This window comes from Poromitra crassiceps, assembly GCF_964638095.1.
Source record: "Poromitra crassiceps genome assembly, chromosome: 9".
Classification (NCBI taxonomy): Eukaryota; Metazoa; Chordata; class Actinopteri; order Beryciformes; family Melamphaidae; genus Poromitra; species Poromitra crassiceps.
Window position 1 is genome coordinate 44,818,309 of NC_139630.1, and position 22,513 is coordinate 44,840,821.

At 47.6% G+C, this 22,513-nt stretch overlaps 1 protein-coding gene across 1 annotated transcript in view; it reads right to left on the reverse strand.

Moving 5' to 3' along the window:
• Positions 1 to 22,513, reverse strand: part of lpgat1 (lysophosphatidylglycerol acyltransferase 1) — a gene marked incomplete at its 3' end in the record, with an annotated part of 60,768 nt that overhangs the window by 17,331 nt on the left and 20,924 nt on the right. Inside the window, exons 4-6 of the mRNA XM_083643367.1 lie at positions 13,508 to 13,603; positions 8,537 to 8,813; positions 808 to 934 (exon numbers count right to left, since the gene is read on the reverse strand). Of these exons, the coding sequence (XP_083499493.1) occupies positions 808 to 934; positions 8,537 to 8,813; positions 13,508 to 13,603 (500 nt within the window). The remainder of the gene's footprint in view (positions 1 to 807; positions 935 to 8,536; positions 8,814 to 13,507; positions 13,604 to 22,513) is intronic.

Consider the following 22,513-nt stretch of genomic DNA (forward strand, 5'->3'; position numbering starts at 1 on the left):
AAGCTCGGGGATCAGTCTTGCTTCTAAAACGATATATTGGCACTAAACTACTCAAACAAGATTAAACAGCACTATACTAAGATGTACTTAAATCATACTATACATGGGCGTCCGGGTAGTGCAGCGGTAGATTCCCTGCCTACCAACACAAGGGTTGCAGGTTTGAGCCCCCGTGTTACCTCTGGCATGGTCGGCGACGGGCGCCCATACAGGCACAATCGGGCCTGGTGGCTGCACTAGTCACTAGTGCCTCCTCTGGTCGGTCGAGGCATTCGGGGGGAGGGCAACTTGGGGGAAGAGCGTGATCCTACGTCCTGCCGGTGAAACTCCTCACTACCACGTGAAAAGTGGCGGCTAGCGACTGCACATGTATCGGAGGAAGCGTGTGCTACTCTACAACTTATTTGGCTGCCTCACGAAGCTGCATGGTACAGTTTCACAACTTAGTGTTACTATTAATGTCTACGGGATGCAAGCCTGTGGAAGGATCTAGGCTCAATGTGTGGCTGTGGGGGTACCATGTAATCACAGTTCTGGAGACTCTGAGAGGAACTGTGTGGCTGTGGGGATACCATGTAATCAGTTCTGGAGACTCTCTGAGAGGAACACAACAAAAAGGGAGTTCCTCCAACTTTTCTAGAACTATGGAAAGGTTCCTGCGGTCCAAAAGCACCTATAGTAGTTCACCCCCCTTCCACTGTGCACTTCTGAAGCATAAATGCCACAAAATAATGTGAAACAAGTATTTGGATTAGCCAATAGGTGAAACATGGGATGTGGGTGTAAGGACCACTGTATTAGTCTTACCTGTAGTGTACGTGTGTGAGTGTAGGGGGCCTGTAGCCAAAGATCCAGGTCTGGATGTCCATGGGCCGTGCTTTTGGGTAGGCTATGGTCATGTCCACCACCCACTGCAGACCTTTACGCTTATTGCCTGTCACGGGAGAAAGAGGAAAGCAGTGAGGAAGACAAAAAATAGATACTATTGGAGGGCACCAACCATAGAGTGGCTAAGACATGCCAACCAATTCACCAGCTATTTTAAGCAGTTTAATAACAACAATAATAATAATGTCATACTTTAATGATCACCATAGGGAAACTCTTTTTGCACGAGGTAAAATCCGTCATTGGGGAGTCCAACTTTCTGTAGACAGAACACGGTTTCAAATTACTCTCAAGCATCAAATTGTCAGTTCCAATGGGTGGAGAAAAGTTCCTTGTCTGTGACCTTGTCTGACACCGGAAATTTAATTTTGATAAATTGGGCAAATCTACGGGGCCTCAATTAGAATGGAGGGGACATTCTCTGTTGCCGTTCCACTTGGGTGATAAGGCAGGTTTATTTTTACATAAAACTCTAGCCTAGTGCAGCTTTGATTTCTCACACTGCGTCTATGGCACTCGTGGGGGGGAGGGAGGGAGGGAGAGAGCGGGAAGGAGGGGGGATATTTGAAGAATGACAGATGGGAGAGAGGGAGTGCTAGACAGATGATGAAAATGAAAGTTGGAGGCAGGTGTGTGTGTGTGTGTGTGTGTGTGGGGGGGGGGTATACAGGGTCACAATATTGATAAGAAGTGGAAATTAATGAAAGGAGCTTTTTGATAAGGATGATTCTTAACATGTTTTTCTCTACATTAAAAGTCCTGCTGTTAACAACAGCACTCAGTGTTAAATATACCTGTGTTAAATATACCTCACCATATACCTCACCGTGTTAAATATACCTCAGTGTTAAATATACCTCACCGTGTTAAATATACCTCACCGTGTTAAATATACCTCAGTGTTAAATATACCTCACAGTGTTAAATATACCTCACTGTGTTAAATATACCTCAGTGTTAAATATACCTCACAGTGTTAAATATACCTCACAGTGTTAAATATACGGTGGCTTTCAAAATAAGAAAGGAACAGGGACTTTGCTGAATCAGTCTTGAAGGAAGGCTGAGTCGAGGCTGAGTAAAATCCAGTGTCAAATCAAATGGATTCATTGTCAAGTGAAGTCTCAGCATATATTTGACAATTATACTTGTTTTTTTGTGCATTTTATTTCTAGTGTATGCCTGTCTACTGGACGCGATGAGTGTGCATAGACACGCAAGCGGGGCTGGATATCATCGGACGATATCTGATGCAGACACAGTTGCAATTCTTCCAATTTAAGCTCTCGACTTGTTCCGCTACCTGGCTTTGCTGAAATGATTTTCTGTGCAGCATTTGGCCCACCCCACCTGCTTTACTAAACACTCAACACTTCCTCACTATGGGATGGGATCCAAATGGGATTCCCATATTAGGCTACTACCTGAGCTCAGCTGTTATATTACCTCCTATTTTGAAGCATCAGACAATCAGTATTGTAGCAGTAGGCAGAGCACAGCACAGCCCTATGCACAAGGCTGGGAGTCCACTCTGCCACCACAGCGACATCGATATGGCTCAGGTGATTAAGTGAGGAGGAACCTCATCACTCTCACTAACTTTCTAATCCTCTGTTCATGTAATAACCTGCATTGGTTTCAAAGTTCAACACCAGATGGGGAGGCAGCTGAGGAGGTTAGCTAGCTCACCAAACCAGCATTTACTGCCATATAGCGGTGACTGGATAATGACCAATATGGCTAACAGCGCAGCCATCCCCCCTGTGAGGGTAATGGGATCCGGATCTCGGCCCCGGTGTGCTGAAAGGCAGCCATCGTCTCCCGCGAGTGGCCGGCCAAAGAACCGGGCCGCGTGCCAAAGTATCGCCGCTTCCCCGCTCGCCGTGACAAACAATACTGTAATAACAGCCTGGTCATTTGAAACCACATCAGAGGCGCCCCGTCCCTCTGTAAACACTTTAGAGGAAGGAAACGCGCTCGCTGGCAGATGTCTGGCTCTCCGTCAGGCCACTCGACGGGCCAATCGCAACGGCTGGGGAACACACCTGTCCCTCCCATCGAGCGAGTTGCAGGTTAAGAGGGCCATCTCTAAATGACTCTCAGTGGTGAACTTTGCTCCCCCGCACCACCTGTACTGTTTTATTACATATAAGCACGATTTATCAGTGCTTTTTATCTGCTATTACACATCGAGCACTTCTGCAGGCGGTGAACTCCTCTGACCCACATGCTTTGAGTCTGCCCTGCACAGGGTTTGTGTTTACCCCACATGCTTTGAGTCTGCCCTGCACAGGGTTGTGTTTACCCCACATGCTTTGAGTCTACCCTACACAGGGTTTGTGTTTACCCTGCATGCTTTGAGTCTACCCTACACAGGGTTTGTGTTTACCCCGCATGCTTTGAGTCTGCCCTGCACAGGGTTTGTGTTTACCCTGCATGCTTTGAGTCTACCCTACACAGGGTTTGTGTTTACCCCACATGCTTTGAGTCTACCCTACACAGGGTTTGTGTTTACCCTGCATGCTTTGAGTCTACCCTACACAGGGTTTGTGTTTACCCTGCATGCTTTGAGTCTACCCTACACAGGGTTGTGTTTACCCCACATGCTTTGAGTCTACCCTACACAGGGTTTGTGTTTACCCTGCATGCTTTGAGTCTACCCTACACAGGGTTTGTGTTTACCCCGCATGCTTTGAGTCTACCCTACACAGGGTTTGTGTTTACCCTGCATGCTTTGAGCCTACCCTACACAGGGTTTGTGTTTACCCCACATGCTTTGAGTCTGCCCTGCACAGGGTTTGTGTTTACCCCGCATGCTTTGAGTCTGCCCTGCACAGGGGTTGTGTTTACCCTGCATGCTTTGAGTCTGCCCTGCACAGGGTTTGTGTTTACCCTGCATGCTTTGAGTCTGCCCTGCACAGGGTTTGTGTTTACCCTGCATGCTTTGAGTCTACCCTACACAGGGTTTGTGTTTACCCCACATGCTTTGAGTCTGCCCTGCACAGGGTTTGTGTTTACCCCGCATGCTTTGAGTCTGCCCTGCACAGGGGTTGTGTTTACCCCGCATGCTTTGAGTCTGCCCTGCACAGGGGTTGTGTTTACCCCGCATGCTTTGAGTCTGCCCTGCACAGGGGTTGTGTTTACCCCGCATGCTTTGAGTCTGCCCTGCACAGGGTTTGTGTTTACCCTGCATGCTTTGAGTCTGCCCTGCACAGGGGTTGTGTTTACCCTGCATGCTTTGAGTCTGCCCTGCACAGGGTTTGTGTTTACCCTGCATGCTTTGAGTCTGCCCTGCACAGGGTTTGTGTTTACCCCGCATGCTTTGAGTCTGCCCTGCACAGGGTTTGTGTTTACCCTGCATGCTTTGAGTCTGCCCTGCACAGGGGTTGTGTTTACCCTGCATGCTTTGAGTCTGCCCTGCACAGGGTTTGTGTTTACCCTGCATGCTTTGAGTCTGCCCTGCACAGGGTTTGTGTTTACCCTGCATGCTTTGAGTCTGCCCTGCACAGGGGTTGTTTACCCTGCATGCTTTGAGTCTGCCCTGCACAGGGTTTGTGTTTACCCTGCATGCTTTGAGTCTGCCCTGCACAGGGGTTGTGTTTACCCCGCATGCTTTGAGTCTGCCCTGCACAGGGGTTGTGTTTACCCCGCATGACATTGCATGGCTGAATGATACACGCAGCCACACACTCACTGTGTGTGAGTCAGCAGGCTCCGAGTCAAGTGGCCCATGTGTCTGTGTGTGAGTCAGCAGGCTCTGAGTGGCCCATGTGTCTGTGTGTGAGTCAGCAGGCTCCGAGTCAAGTGGCCCATGTGTCTGTGTGTGAGTCAGCAGGCTCTGAGTCAAGTGGCCCATGTGTCTGTGTGTGAGTCAGCAGGCTCTGAGTCAAGTGGCCCATGTGTCTGTGTGTGAGTCAGCAGGCTCTCAGTGGCCCATGTGTCTGTGTGTGAGTCAGCAGGCTCTCAGTGGCCCATGTGTCTGTGTGTGAGTCAGCAGGCTCTCAGTGGCCCATGTGTCTGTGTGTGAGTCAGCAGGCTCTCAGTGGCCCATGTGTCTGTGTGTGAGTCAGCAGGCTCTGAGTGCAGAACGAAATTCCATATAAAAATCCCATTGCCTTTTACACCTACAAGCCGGAAGTGTTAGCAGCCATGTTTTCCGGACTCATTCCTGTGGTACTGTACAGAAGGCCAGCGGGAGATGAAGAAAGACCAAGGACATGAACTATAACTATATAACTATTAAACGCAGGGAAAAGGGTCATCTCCTGTCAATGAATGACCCTGACATTCAAAACGTTACCCTTGTCACATAAACAGAACCTCTGCAACCATCAAAGTGTGTGACACTGATGAAATGGCCTTTGTGCCAAATTAGCAGAAAAACCAACCTGCACATACAGCAAAAAAAACTGCAGAACTATATCAGCCTTGCTTATCTTATTTGAATTTTTACGACAGCTGATTAAGTGATACTTTCCATCTGGCCTGACAGTGTGCCCTGTGACGGGATCAACACAGCCTTTTGGCTGTTAGTGCTGAGGCTGGAGGACTGCAGGAGCTGTGTTAGCAAACTGCTGGAAGGCTCAAGTCCCTGAGCCATGTTCTCAATAGTGCTGCTCCAAACACTGTTCAAATTGCTATTAACACAGCACTCCTTTCAAATGGATTTTGTGGCCAAAGCCAAGAAACGCAAATGTAAGCAATGAGCATTGTGTGGGCATTGGACACTCATCGCACATGTATGTATATGGCAGTGGATTTCTGCACCTGGTGGCGTGAAAAACATGTAAACTCTTCTTTCTTAAATTCTGCAAAAAAGGGTGGAAATGGTAGGAAAAATAGAATGAAAAGAAATGTAATTTTCAAAGGCTGTTAATTGCAGAGATGGACGAGTTAATTGGCTGTATTTAGGGGTGGTCTCTCTAGACAGAATAAATTACTCTTCCGCAAATCCTGCTGGGGTTTCAGGGACCGTGATGGCTCCCAGAGGACACTGTGACAAAGATGTGATGATCTGATGCCTTTGAAGCACGGTCCATCCCTGTCCTGCTCGCCAACATAAAACCCTGTTTGATGAAGACCTGTACTACACAGTCCATTATTATAGCCAGCATAGCAGGAGTCGTCACAGGGACTGTGGGGTAAGGAAAGAAAGAAGGGAAAAAAAACGTTTTGAGACCCGGAAACCTCCTCAAGAAAAACATCAAATAAAAACCGGGTGACAATAATAAAGACATCATTAAAGGAGAATTTCTGTATTTTACAACTTCTTTTCACTTTTTTTTTTTACGACTCACCCAGAACACACATTTCTGAAATGGATGCAGTATTGAACAAGAATCCGCCAGGCAACGGCCTGGAACAGAGGATGATAGGGCATGTGGGAACCGTGCGTACATCCTGTAAAAAGCTTATTTTCTGCCACGCACCGGCTCATATCCTTATTATATCATACAGAGAAATGGAAGCTCTTCTATTGACCTCCAACTGCCTGCTGATCCCAGATCAGGACTGTGTGTGTGTGTGTGTGTGTGTGTGTGTGTGTGTGTGTGTGTGTGTGTGTGTGTGTGTGTGTGTGTGTGTGTGCGTGCGTGCGTGCGTGCGTGCGTGCGTGCGTGCGTGCGTGTGTGTGTGTGTGGGACCTGAGTCTCACCAGAGTTGTGGTGTTGCAGGAAAAGTGCCAAGTTTCATTTGGAGCAACAGCATACAGTAGCTGAAGGATTTGGTAGGTTATGGCTGAATATTTTCCTGATTTCGAGAGAATATGGACAATGCATTTGAATTTGATGGCCGCTCGTATTTATTTGAGCCGGAGTAACACTATATGTATACAAACGGAGGTGCCGGACATGGAGAGAGGAGCAACAGGCTGAGAGGAGGGGGTGAACCAGCTACTGCAAGGTTAAACAAGCGTTCATTTTCTCGCTCTCCTTTACAATAGAGAGGCAAAGTGAACGTCACTTCCTGCTTCAGCACTGTACCAGAGATTTTCTTCTGCAATTTATTGTCCCATAGACATTTCATAAAATGCTTATAAAAATAGTTTTACTTTAGTTAAACCAAACGGTTCAGCTATATTTAGAATCGGGAGAGACCATAGAACATTTCACTCAGGCCAAAACTTTAAAAAACAACATTGAAAAAATATTTTCTTTAAACCCGCATTTTTTTTACGTTTTGGTCCGAGTGAAATGTTATGCGAGCTCTCCTGTTTCTAAATATATCTGAACCGTTTGGTTTGAACAAGTAAAACTATTTTTATAAGCATTTTACGAAATGTGTATGGGAAAATAAATGGCGGATGAAAATCTCTGGTACAGTGCTGAAGCAAGAAGTGACGTTCCACATTGGCTCTCTATAACAATCTGAGCCTGTCAGTGTCCGTTGCAAAAATAGGCTTGTTTAGTGGATGTACGGCTGCCGAGGCAGAAGGCGCATGTGAGAAAAGCGACTGAAGCGATCTTGGTGAATACAGCACCAATTTCAAAATGTTCTGTTCACATGACTTAGTTATACATAAACAAATATGAAAATAGGATGCAGGTTGAAAAATATCGAAATTCTCCTTTAAGCAAGGCCCAACAGAACCCATTCAAAATCCATGGAAACATTTCAAATTCATGGTTCTCAATATGAAAAATCAAGCTGTTTTTTTCCCGTCTCCAGATCCCTGTTAAGTCAACAAGGTTTTCATGTGACAGCAGTGAATATGCAGAGTGGGTACCAGCTGGCATGCCGGCATGGCAGCATGCAGGTTTGTGTCAGTGTAAGGAGTGATGTGACCCAGGGGAGATGTAGCCTGGTAACCAGCCCCAATGAATCTTTCATTCTTGTCTGGACGCAGGCCTACCCGCCGCTGATTCGCTGACGTCAATGCTGTTGGCTCGAGTTGAGATTTTTCGACTTTGGCGGATAATTTGTGCGAGGTGAAGCTTTTTTCGCTTTGGTGTGAAGGCATGGTAAGGCTGCTGCTCTGTAGCTGACCCCTGACCTCCCTGTGGAGGCGGGGCAAGCAGATCCCTAATGGGGATCAGTAAAGGGTCACGTTATTATCAGGATGCATGGATGTACCATAGGAACAGTACACTGTGGGAGAGATACAACTTCAGCTTTCTCTATGCACAGACAACTTGGCCAAGAATGTATTTAGCTGCGGACAGCCTTATTATGTACTGATTCATACACTCAATCCTTCCTACTGGTGTCAGCAGTGGACATTTACTTTCTCCAGAGCAACTTACAAGAATATATGAGTAGAATAATCTTACATTTCTAGATCACCTATATTACAATCAAACACAAGTAAGCAGTACAATGATCAGAGCCACAGCGGCTGCAGCAGATGAAACGAATACTGCTGTGTTGTTAGAATAATCAATAGAGAAGAGCTGGGGAAAAGAAATAAGGGCCAGGGAGAAAATATATGGAGATGATGTGTGTTTTGTGTGTGTGTGTGTGTGTGTGTGTGTGTGTGTGTGTGTGTGTGTGTGTGTGTGTGTGTGTGTGTGTGTGTGTGTGTGTGTGTGTGTGTGTGTGTGTGTGTGTGTGTGTGTGTGTGTGTGTGTGTGTGTGTGTGTGTGTGTGTGTGTGTGTGTGTGTGTGTGTGTGTGTGTGTGTGTGTGTGTGTGTGTGTGTGTGTGTTAGGCACCTGACTGGTTGGGGGTCCCAGTCTCGCCCACGCTGCCGTTCTCCTGCTGGGCTCTCAGGGACTTCAGGATGACCTGGGTGGCGCCCAGACGAGGCAGCGTCACGTGGGTCAGGTGGGGGAGGGAGTTCTTCTTGGCAAATGTCTGGCTGGTTTCCCGCCGCTTGCGCAGGAAGCCGCCCTCGGGGAACAGCACTATCCACTTCCTGTCGCGGCTGTGGTAGTATCTGTCCAGGTGGTCCTTCAGGTAGACCAGCTGCTTGTCCCGGTGAGCTTTACCCTGGGAACGACAGACGAATGGATTATTTATAGATATAATAATCACATGTGAAACATTCTGCCAATGGGGTGTTATCATTTCTCTCCTTTCCAATCCAGCTTCACTTGTCTTCACTTGAATACTTTATAAACTAGTGCCAATATCTTGAAGCAATGCAAAATAGGCAGATAAGGCCCAATGCTAAATTAATTGAATTGTTAAGAAGAGTACAGTTTGCCGGGCGTCCGGGTAGTGCAGCGGTAGATTCCCTGCCTGCTGTGTCTGCGGGTGGGAAGCCGCATTGGGGGTATGTGTCCTGGTCACTGCACTAGCGCCTCCTCTGGTCGGTCGGGGCGCCTGTTTCGGGGCGGAAGGGAACTGGTGGGAATCGCGTGATCCTCCCCGCATGCTACGTCCTGCCGGTAAAGCTCCCCGCTGTCAGGTGAAAAGAAGCGGCTGGCAACTGCGCATGTATCGGAGGAAGCATGGTGCTAGTCTACGGCTCGCCCCAGATCGGCAGAGGGTGCCAGGGTGGAGAAGCGACCGGGGCAGCAGGGGGAAATTGACCAAATACAATTGGGGAGAAAATAGGGGGAAAATCAGAAAAAAAGGAGTAGAGTTTGCTGTAATTAATATAAAGAAGAGAAAAGCTACAAACAAAAAGCAGGGCTTAGGTGCAGTAATACTGTGTGGAGCACTACTGTGGAGCACTACTGTGGAGCACTGCTGTGGAGCACTACTGTGGAGCACTGCTGTGGAGCACTACTGTGGAGCACTGCTGTGGAGCACTCAGACCAGAGCTAATGGAATGAATCAAATGGAAGCAATACATGTTGGCCGTGGCAACATTAAGAGCATTAGCAGGGAGAGCACAGTGACGAGCGCGAGAGTTGTGATTGATTTTTAGTTAGGCCGGTCAAAAGCCATTCTAAATGCATTACCATAGTTGTGTTGCAGTGGTGTGCAATTCTACTACAAACAACTGAACAGTGCACACGCACGCACACACATACAGTACACATACACACATGATACGATGGCCACTATGGCTAAAATGATCTGATTATTTTGCCCAAACAATTGTATTTTGATGATTAATGTGAAATATCAGTTGCAGTATTAATCTTAGCTGCCAACCAACCGGAGATCTTTTTTCTCTCCATGTCAGTGAAGTTTATATTTAAACCTTCATAGAACAGGCCTTGAGTGGGTGTGACGGTTCATATCACGTTTTGGGGGTCACAGTTTTTGTTTGGTATATAGACCTATATCTGGTGCACTGGGCAGGGGAAGTACAATTGCAAAAATCCAATTTACACAATGTATTTACCTTAAGTTTTCCTGAATGAAAGCTTTTTCACTGGAAATTAAAGTCCAGTATTACTCAATCAACAGACTTTCTTTCAAAAGTAAAGTAAATACTGGCTTTCTTTCAAAAGTAAAGTAAATACTGTCTCTTTATTTGAACATAAACTATCCCTGCGTTGTAGAACGGGCGGGTTCGGATGTTGACGAGTCAGGTGGTTGTGAGTAAAAACAAACCTGAGCCTTGCATCACTACCTCTGATGGTTTTTAGTTATTGCTCTGTGCCTGCCTGAACTCGCAGTGAGAGATCGCTGCTGCAGGAACAACAAGTTGTTTTGGTCCTACAGGCTCTCCTCTTCTCCTCGGGCTGCGTGTGTGACGTGAGTGACGCACGGCTCTTCTGCGGCGCACTGCCGCAATATCGACACAGAAAGCACAAAATCAAAAGTTGATCAGATTGATCTCTAATGTGCCAATGTGCGTACAAGGTCATGTTTGTCATTTGGCGACTCACAGAACAGTAGAGCAGCAGCAGTCTGAAAGTGACACTTCAAACACAATTTGCTCCATAGGCTCCTCCTGTGTTAGGCTAATCCAGCTGTGATGTAATCGTAGATTGACATGAAATTCTGACAGCTGATTGGACAGATACTCTCCAAGGAGATCAGACCCACGTGGGGAGTGGGGGGGACACAGAACCGAATGAGCGTACGCGTACAAAAGATTGGGTGGCGAAACCGAACCATTGTATCTTTTTTAGTGGGTGTATCCAGACCAGAGGTACTATGGACTCTCTGATCTGAAGTCCTCAGCCAGCCTGTCTTCCAAGCCAGCAGCTGAGCTCAACTCAGTTTCTACTAGGCTCCTGCTAGTCACATGGAAGCGCAGCTGTATACAGACAAATAAGTATGCAGTGCACATTCAATGGCTGTGACTGGTCACAGTACAGTACATTACATTAAATGTTTCAATATCACCAAATTATACAGTGATTAAATCATGGGAACTGAGATTGAGATTTATAACAAGGCTCTAGAGTGTGACCACTTTGGCTGCAAATGCGGCCAACATTTCTTTGTGACGTCAAAATTGCATTTGGTCACATTGATGCAGCTGCAAATAATTGCCTTGTGACTTTGTAGCAAGCATGGCATCTCTCCTGTCATCTGCTCTGTTTTAGCCAATCAAACACCAACCTGACTTTATTTACCTCAAAGCAGGTTTAGCATTTAATGACATTAAATCCACTTCCTGATACTTAATCTCACAAGAGATTCGTATCAAAACATGATACGAACACCTATCTAGCTGCTCCGTCAAGAAATGAAAGTAAATCTTATGTTTCTAGGCTCCAAACTGCGCGTGTGCCTTTATAAGTTTTGAAAGTTGCAGTAGTGGTAGCAAGTTTAAATAAATAAATAAATAAAATCAAAATCTAAATTTAGAGCCTTGTACATCATTGACCTGAGCCATCAAAGCGTGCTGTAATGGTGATGAGCAGAACAATGTGAGAGACTGCCTGTCAGTCTGAGAGGGCAGCAGATGCTTTGGGAGGTTGGGGCTGCGTGAGGGCGGGCGAGGTATTCTGGGGAAGGATGTCAGGAATGCAGGAGATGAGGATGCCAGAGGGGATCGCGGAGCAGGGCCAGCGGAAATGACCGAGTCTGCCCGGGCCGTCCAACGCTGCCTGCCTGGCTGTTAGCACACTCTGGGTTCTCCACCGCGGCCATGCTGCCTGCCTGGCTGTTAGCACACTCCGGGTTCTCCACCCCGGCCACCCTGCCTGCCTGGCTGTTAGCACACTCCGGGTTCTCCACCCCGACCATTCTGCCTGCCAGGCAGTTAGCACACTCCGGGTTCTCCACCCCGGCCATTCTGCCTGCCTGGCTGTTAGCACACTCCGGGTTCTCCACCCCGGCCATTCTGCCTGCCTGGCTGTTAGCACACTCCGGGTTCTCCACCCCGGCCATTCTGCCTGCCTGGCTGTTAGCACACTCCGGGTTCTCCACCCCGGCCATTCTGCCTGCCTGGCTGTTAGCACACTCCGGGTTCTCCACCCCGGCCATTCTGCCTGCCTGGCTGTTAGCACACTCCCGGTTCTCCACCGCGGCCATGCTGCCTGCCTGGCTGTTAGCACACTCCGGGTTCTCCACCGCGGCCATTCTGCCTGCCAGGCAGTTAGCACACTCTGGGTTTTCCACCCCGGCCACGCTGCCTGCTGTAAAATTCCATGACTATGGCAGAGCATTTCCATCACCTAAAAAAATGTATTCCCTCCTGCCATGATTGTGCTGTTTTTGCAGCTCAAAAAACTTCGAAAGGGATAAATAGTCGCCAAATAGGGCTTACTCATTATTTAAGTTATTTTCCACTAAAACAAATGTGGCAGAACTTGGTACATTTTGATTTGAGATAATGTATCACATTCAGCAGTGCAGTCAGTTACAACAAGTGCATTTGTAAGTCTTTGGTATAGACATTTTGAGCTGGCCCTGGCATACCTAAAAAGTAGCCCCTGAGAAAAAAGAAAAAGAGAAAAAACAAGAACAGCTGATAACCACGGTAACCACCATCTGTTGCAGGAAACGTGTGTGGAACAAACCGTGAAAGATGCTAGGGTCCTGTAAGTGGATCAGTTTGTCGCATTCGGTGACATTCCATCACATGCAGAGAATTTGTTCAGCTCCATGACATTATGACTCGTCTAGAATTAATCTCTCAACCTTCCATCATATTACAGGAATTCCCTGACCAGTGGAAGGACTGGGCTGTGTAGGTCTGTCACAAGGGGCTGCTGTGTTCCAGCTGCCCCCACAACAAAGGCTCAGTCTGAGCCTCCTACACTACGCTGCTGTCCGCTGACATCATCCGTCTTAGAGGAGACTCTCATATCTGCCGCCCAGCTGGGACGACCAGATGGCCACAGCAGAGTGACTTCTGCCAAGCGTGGTGACGTAGCGGCGGCGGCCTAGAAGTTGGAGGAGTTGGCTTGTGACCCGGAGGTCACCGATTCGACCTGGGGGGCGGGGGGAGCGAGGGAGGGCGGGAATGCTCTCCTGTCTGTCTGACTGTTTTGGTGGAGCTGCTCAGGTGTTTTGGTGCAGCTGCTCAGGTGCCAACAGACACAACGGTTGTACTGGGCGGCTCCCAGGTATGAATGTGTGCAGCATAATGAATGTGAAGCAGGGCGTACGTAATGCAGAGCACATGTGCCCATTTCACTTTCCTTGGGTCAATAAAAGGTTTGAAAGAATAAACGCAAACAAATAGTGACTTCCCAGGTGATGTTGACAGGTAACCTAATGAGGTCTTTGTTTGAGCTGTTAGCTGGGGGCTTTCAACAGTTGTGGGTGTCTTACCTGTCTGATAATGTGGGTGTCTTACCTGTCTGATAATGTGGGTGTCTTACCTGTCTGATAAAGAAGTCCCCGTGGATCAGGGACACCAGGCCAAAGTTGGTGTATTTGAACACGTGGTCCATCAGCCACATCATTTTTCGTATCACCTGAAAGAGAGGTGGAGAAAAAGTAGAATTTCATCAAACACAGCACAATTTTCTGTACTTGCCCCATAAAAAAATTAACTAGCTTCCATGCGCTGACACCCAAAATGATACCATCCCACCCGCATGGTCTTTCCCCCCGCGTGATCTTTGTTTTACTGTGCTTTTTGGCGCTTGTTGTTTCAGCGTTGAAACGGCCCAGGGATGCAGTCGTTGTGGCGGATGCAGATCTCATGTCATGTATGTGTAGGGCGGCTGTGTAGCTGTGCCGGCCGCAGCTAGAAACAAAACACCGTGCTGACCATTTCAGTCGGAGGAAGGGAGATTTCCCTTTCCGCTCCCTGCGTGTCCACTATGAAATGCCTCTGCCGCTGTGTGAAATAACAACAACCTATCAGCTATCAAGCTAGCGTTGCTACATGCTGAAAATGTCAAGTTTTGACTAACATTTGGACAAAGGCGGGTTCACACCAGCCTTGTTTAGTCCGGTCTATCGGACCTTTCCCCTTTAGTACGGTCCATAGTCGGTGTGAACGCTCCTACTTGAACTCTGGTGCGGACTAGAAACCGCGCTCTGGTTCGCCTGTGAGAGGTGGTCTCGGTCCGCTCTCAAGCGAACTCTGGAGCGGCCCATTTCTGGTGTGAACCCCACCCGGACTAGTCAGAGGAAGCACGTGATTTTTTGTGTTATTTCCTGTTTTTGAAGCTCCCGCGGAAGAAGAAGCTGCTTGCTAGCTGTAGCAGTTAGCTAGCTTATCTCGTCTCATTACCAGCGACATCACAAACAGACAAAAATGACTAGTGGCAGCAGGGGACAAACGTGGAGTCTGTAATGTGTACTGTTCTATTGACATATAATTGTCTAAATAAACAGACATAAATTGACTGGTTAAACGACGTGCGTCCATCTTTATTTTCTGACATGGAGTAAAGGTGCTCTTATACTCGAGCAAAGCTCCGTGGGGATGGGGCCCCGCGAGTCTCCGTGAGTCACCGTGTAGACCTCGCGCTGGGGCTGATGCCATTATACTCAGAAAGTGATCAGCATGTATTGTACAATGGTGAGAACAGCCCGTGAAAAGTCGCAATGAAACGCTGTGCAGTACTGAGTGGCTTTCACTCTCAAACAACCGCACATCAGCACATGAAGGACTCACCAAACTTGTTTTTACTGAAAGCTGTTTTTACTTCTCAGCCCTGATTGCCTACTCTGTGCTGCTTTTAATCTCTCTCAATCATGCTCTCAACACAACACATTTACTTGGTGAAATGACTAAAAACGAACAGTTGCAAATCTAAGTTTATAGCCTACCACATGGGTCAAGAAATGTGGTGAAAACACAGCTCAGTGTTCAGGTTTCAGTGGCTCGAAAGCAGCCATGTTTGGAGAGAAGCTCGCGCTGTTAGAAAAAAAATCAGGCACAACGTGAGTGGCCGCCTGAGCTAGCGAATAACCACGCCCAAGAAATTTACGTAATTTGACGCGCCCGCCCCTCGCTCCACCCCCGCGCCCTTCACGGCAGGGTGAGCATAATTCAGCCTTAACTGTGTGTCGCATAATGACAGGTCATCAACAATGGCCGATGGCCTCAACGTAAACTGTCGGGAGGAAGTCAGTATGGCCAATAACAGAACGAGATTTCTGCCCACGTGACTTTGGTTCGTGTGGGCAGGACTAATGGATTTTGGCCTTGTGAACGCAAACCGAACCAGCTGAAAAACGAAACAATGTATCATCCTCTTCTCTGGCCCGAACCAAGGACCCGGACTTTCTGGTGTGAACCCGCCCTTACACTCTTTTAGGGTTGCACGGTATACCGGTATTAGTATGGTACCGCGGTTCCCTGCCGTTAAAAAGGATACTATACCACGTTAATTTAGTACCGATACTTAAAAAAATGTCATGGGTTGCGTCAGTGTGCGACCGTGGTGTTTGTTAGCGGAGGAGAGAGACACAGCGGCATTACAGTTGAGAGCCTGTCTCCCACCTCACGTGAAGGCAACACAGCCTTGCCTTGAACCAATGGTGACTCGTGAAAAGTGAAAAAAAGCTCGTCTCTGTCTGTCTGCTTCATGTGGGGGCGTGTCGACTTTCCCCTCTTCCCTCTCTGCTCGCTCTCTGGCCACAGTCATTCATATCTCACTACAGCACCCCGACACACAGGACAGACGCAGCGAAAATGGCAGCGGCTTCTTCTAGTCTTGCAAGCCGACCAACGCTTGTAGAAAAAGCAGATGCACGAAGCGAAATATGGAAATATTTTGCTTACGTTGCCGACAGCGAAGGCAAGCCCGTGGACACATCCAAACCAGTGTGTAAAAGGTGCTTCAACGTGACGCAAGCGAAAGGATCAAACACATCGAACCTGGCTAAACATCTTGCCGACAGGCACCCCGACCTGTTCAAAGAGTTTAAAGACCGACAGGTTAGCGAACGTGAACGATAAACATACATGCCCTCAAATAAGTCCAACGAGTATTGTGTGACAAGCGAACTTGTTTCACTGAAAAAGTTCGCTTGTCACAATAGCCTACTCGTTTACAGTAAAACACGAGGCAATGTGCTGGAGCACAGATCTCTGCCAAGGAGCAAGTCATGACATGTAACGTTTAGGGGAGGGGACATCAGATGACTGCATACCATGTACAATATTTAATAACACTATGGCTCTCAATGCCAGTGTTATTAAAGCTTTTACATGGTAAGCAGTCATCTGATGTCACCTATCCTAATATTTACAATAATCCCAATTATTAATGATATACGAATTAATTGTAAAAAAAAAACACCTAGCCTACATGTATGGGGGGGGGGGGGTACACCACATAATAAACCTACATTTCAATAGCCTACATTTATGTGTGAAAATAATATATATTACTAGATTAACCATAAATCAGGCACTTCATGTTAATGAAGCTTAGGAGCTGCAAGTACAGAGTACTTTTTTTTGATAAAACAAATAGCTATAATAGTGTAGCAGCTGTGTGAAAATATATTTTATTTATATTATTTATAAGTTTAAACGGTTCACATTCCTTTAAAATATGTTTACAGGAGAGATTATGTTAATTTTACACTAGATAATAAAAGTTCTAGCATGTTCAGCGCCACACGTGGTGGCAGTACTACCAGCATGTAGTAAAATGACTACATGGCTGTGCATTACCTTGTTAAATCAATAAAATAAGTTTTAAGTTCCATGTTTTGTCCCCTCTATTTATTCCAATACTTTTCCTGATGTTTTAGTTTTTTGCCGTGGTATCGTTTCAGTATCGGTATCGAGATACTTAGGCAGGTATCGGTATCGAACTCATAATTTTGGTATCGTGACATCCCTACACTCTTTACACTTTTTCCATTTTGCATAGACGCTCAACAATGTTACCAGAGTAGAGACAGAACAAAATGATCAATCAACCACTGGATCAATCTGACCACTCAAACCTTTCCTCACTTCAACCATTAACAATATGACCACATTCCATAACACCTGGTCCCGACTCCCCGTTCCTGCATTTCATTCAGAGCTGATTCCTCTCTCTCTCTCCACCATACTCAAACTTCACCAACCCTCAAAATATTCTAAATATGCTTGCTCAATATTACCCATCACAACTGGTTCAGACCCCCCCCCCCACACACACACACGCCATATTTTATGCTTTCTATTGTTGTTTGGTTTGGGTATATTGTTCATGTCCACCTGTGATGTAACATCCTGTATTGTCTTGTAATGTACTGTGATGTGTCTTGTCATTTGTGGGATAAATGTTTAAAAAAAGGAGACAGCCAAGTCCAGCTGAAGAAAAAAACACAATGTTAAAATCCATCTTAGACTAGGCAGAAGATACCAACTCCTCCACTGGCAGCATCTTCAATACAGCAGAATGCGACGCAGCCAGAGCTCACGCCTTCATAGATGTGACTTCAGTAGCGTGTGAAATACAACGGCCTCTTCAAAGGCTTTTTTTGTAACTTGAACAACCTGACAGTCACGGCACACCGTGACACAGACAACCTGACAGACAACCTGACACGGCACACCGTGACACTTCTTTCCAGTTTCCACTCTCTCTTTTTCTCGGCTGGGGAAAATTAATTCTGCGCCATCATCATCATCATCGCTCTTTTCATCTCCACACACGTATACAACACTAAGTCAAAAGTCATTCTGGGAAATGTAGGAAATAACCAAATTAAATTACAAGAATGCATTTAACGTCACACCTTGATGATATCCAACAGTGCTCGAGGTTGGATAGTACCTTTCATGTGAACTGCAGTCCTTAAACTTATCAACAGAGAACTTGCTCTGTGCAAATGTCATTTGGCTAAATAAACCAAACAACTGTGAGGTTAGCTAATCTTTTACAAACACATCCATAACGCAAACATCCTTAACAGAGTGGGAGAGGTGTTGTTCCCCAACCTCGTACAATTCACTCAGGCAACCCAGGCAGATGGTATGCCGCTCAAGTAGGGATGTTCATCAGTTATCGAAAATCAATAATTGATCGTTAAGGAATGGAATCGATCATGTGGAATTCTTATCGATTATTGTTATTATAAAAAAAAAATAATAATAATAATAATAATAATTGCGGACTAGGTTTGGGTGGAATTCGTTCCTCCTCGCCCCACTCAATTGCACAGCCGACTAACGGGAGGTGGAGCTTCATATAGTCTCTAGTTTTCTGGCTGGGCACGGGCCTTTGTGCCAACAAAACTGTTTTAAACATGGGGAATTCACACCGGCATGCGCCGGGGACAGCAGAGTGTTGGAGAGGAGACACATTGAAATAAAGAGTTCATTGAGGAGAACACGTTGTCTTTCGTATTTTCTGCCATAGGCATTCATTTTGTAAAAAAAATAAATATATATATATATATATATATATATATATATATATATATATATATTATTATTAACTCATTGAGTGCCATGGACGAGTATGTTCGTCATTTCGTTTAGTAACGTAGAGTGCCAAGGACGAGTATGTTCGTCAATTGCGTTTTTTGACGGTGGGACGTGGATCAAAGCCTCAGGCATCTCCTGTACAAATATGGGAGCTATTGAAGGTGTATAACCTATTTTACGGACTCATTAGGTGGCGACAGTGCTCTCCAGATTACAGAAAGGTCCGGAAAACAGCAGGAAAAAGCAGTGATCAAAGAGAAACCGATGCATGCTGCAGCCAGAGCCATATAGATTGCTCTGTCTGCAGCTGACGTTGTCTGCGAACCGCAGTCAATCCACGCCCACAACTGAGCTCCTCTGCCTCTGTCTGTCTGTCTGCATATAGTTTCTCCACACGATTACCCGCCAGAAAGGCAGCACCCGACGCCGGAGGGCCAAACCTTTCCCTGCAGTCCAGTTTGGCATTTCCGTGTCGCGCTGGGAGCCGCCAGGCGCACAAAAACGGAGCGCTCCGAAAATAGACTGGGTGCGTGTTAGGCTGTGTGTTAGTGTGGGGAGGAGTTTGCAGCTGAGGGGGGGAGAGGGGGGTGGGGCACGCAGGCACCACACAACTACACCACGTCACTACATCAGAAAATATTAGCTAGAGTCAGTGAATGTGCTTGAAATGCTTCATTTCACAAAAGGCTGAATATCTCAGCTTATAATTTGAAACCTGTCTTTTTGCTCAAAACAGCCTATCTTCTCCGGCTCATAACTAAAGAACGCAAAATGGTATCAATAAACTTTTTTTTGCAGATGATAGAAGAGAGTCTCATCGTTCTTTGTGCGTGTTTGGTGTTTACATAGTAATATCACACAATATTCTGTGGGCCTCGAGAAATCACTGAAAACGCTCTGAAACTCTGGCACTGGGAGCGTCCATTCTCCAAAAGTGGCTGGCACTCAATGAGTTAATATGATCGATAATCGATAATTGATCGTTAATTTTCCCCGATTTTCGATTTTGGACATTTTTCAAAATGAACATCCCTACGCTCAACTAAAACACAGAGGGAGGCAACAACCCAGGCAGACGGTATGCCACTCAACTAAAACACAGAGGGAGGCAACAACCAGGCAGACAATGTGCCGCTCAACTAAAACACAGAGGGAGGCAACAACCAGGCAGACGGTGTGCCGCTCAACTAAAACACAGAGGGAGGCAACAACCCAGGCAGACGGTATGCCACTCAACTAAAACACAGAGGGAGGCAACAACCCAGGCAGACGGTGTGCCACTCAACTAAAACACAGAGGGAGGCAACAACCCAGGCAGACGGTGTGCCGCTCAACTAAAACACAGAGGGAGGCAACAACCCAGGCAGACGGTATGCCACTCAACTAAAACACAGAGGGAGGCAACAACCCAGGCAGACGGTGTGCCGCTCAACTAAAACACAGAGGGAGGCAACAACCCAGGCAGACGGTATGCCGCTCACTAAAACACAGAGGGAGGCAACAACCCAGGCAGACGGTGTGCCACTCAACTAAAACACAGAGGGAGGCAACAACCAGGCAGACGGTATGCCACTCACTAAAACACAGAGGGAGGCAACAACCCAGGCAGACGGTATGCCGCTCACTAAAACACAGAGGGAGGCAACAACCCAGGCAGACGGTGTGCCACTCAACTAAAACACAGAGGGAGGCAACAACCCAGGCAGACGGTATGCCGCTCACTAAAACACAGAGGGAGGCAACAACCCAGGCAGACGGTGTGCCACTCAACTAAAACACAGAGGGAGGCAACAACCCAGGCAGACGGTATGCCACTCACTAAAACACAGAGGGAGGCAACAACCCAGGCAGACGGTATGCCACTCACTAAAACACAGAGGGAGGCAACAACCCAGGCAGACGGTATGCCACTCACTAAAACACAGAGGGAGGCAACAACCAGGCAGACGGTATGCCGCTCAACTAAAACACAGAGGGAGGCAACAACCCAGGCAGACGGTATGCCACTCACTAAAACACAGAGGGAGGCAACAACCAGGCAGACGGTATGCCGCTCACTAAAACACAGAGGGAGGCAACAACCCAGGCAGACGGTGTGCCACTCAACTAAAACACAGAGGGAGGCAACAACCCAGGCAGACGGTATGCCGCTCAACTAAAACACAGAGGGAGGCAACAACCCAGGCAGACGGTATGCCACTCACTAAAACACAGAGGGAGGCAACAACCAGGCAGGCGGTGTGCCACTCACTAAAACACAGAGGGAGGCAACAACCCAGGCAGACGGTGTGCCACTCAACTAAAACACAGAGGGAGGCAACAACCCAGGCAGACGGTATGCCGCTCAACTAAAACACAGAGGGAGGCAACAACCAGGCAGACGGTATGCCACTCAACTAAAACACAGAGGGAGGCAACAACCAGGCAGACGGTGTGCCACTCACTAAAACACAGAGGGAGGCAACAACCAGGCAGACGGTGTGCCGCTCAACTAAAACACAGAGGGAGGCAACAACCCAGGCAGACGGTATGCCGCTCAACTAAAACACAGAGGGAGGCAACAACCAGGCAGACGGTATGCCACTCACTAAAACACAGAGGGAGGCAACAACCAGGCAGACGGTATGCCACTCAACTAAAACACAGAGGGAGGCAACAACCAGGCAGACGGTATGCCACTCACTAAAACACAGAGGGAGGCAACAACCAGGCAGACGGTATGCCACTCACTAAAACACAGAGGGAGGCAACAACCAGGCAGACGGTGTGCCGCTCAACTAAAACACAGAGGGAGGCAACAACCCAGGCAGACGGTGTGCCGCTCAACTAAAACACAGAGGGAGGCAACAACCAGGCAGGCGGTGTGCCACTCACTAAAACACAGAGGGAGGCAACAACCAGGCAGGCGGTGTGCCGCTCAACTAAAACACAGAGGGAGGCAACAACCAGGCAGACGGTGTGCCGCTCAACTAAAACACAGAGGGAGGCAACAACCAGGCAGGCGGTGTGCCACTCACTAAAACACAGAGGGAGGCAACAACCAGGCAGGCGGTGTGCCACTCACTAAAACACAGAGGGAGGCAACAACCAGGCAGGCGGTGTGCCGCTCAACTAAAACACAGAGGGAGGCAACAACCAGGCAGACGGTGTGCCGCTCAACTAAAACACAGAGGGAGGCAACAACCCAGGCAGACGGTGTGCCGCTCAACTAAAACACAGAGGGAGGCAACAACCAGGCAGGCGGTGTGCCACTCACTAAAACACAGAGGGAGGCAACAACCAGGCAGGCGGTGTGCCACTCACTAAAACACAGAGGGAGGCAACAACCAGGCAGACGGTGTGCCACTCACTAAAACACAGAGGGAGGCAACAACCAGGCAGGCGGTGTGCCACTCACTAAAACACAGAGGGAGGCAACAACCAGGCAGGCGGTGTGCCACTCACTAAAACACAGAGGGAGGCAACAACCAGGCAGACGGTGTGCCACTCACTAAAACACAGAGGGAGGCAACAACCAGGCAGACGGTATGCCACTCAACTAAAACACAGAGGGAGGCAACAACCAGGCAGGCGGTGTGCCACTCACTAAAACACAGAGGGAGGCAACAACCAGGCAGGCGGTGTGCCACTCACTAAAACACAGAGGGAGGCAACAACCAGGCAGGCGGCATGCCACTCAACTAAAACACAGAGGGAGGCAACAACCAGGCAGACGGTATGCCACTCACTAAAACACAGAGGGAGGCAACAACCAGGCAGACGGTGTGCCACTCACTAAAACACAGAGGGAGGCAACAACCAGGCAGGCGGTGTGCCACTCACTAAAACACAGAGGGAGGCAACAACCAGGCAGGCGGTGTGCCACTCACTAAAACACAGAGGGAGGCAACAACCAGGCAGACGGTATGCCACTCAACTAAAACACAGAGACAAAACCTCCTCGGGGCACAATTTCTGCATAGTTCTCATTAACACAGACGTGAACCTTTTA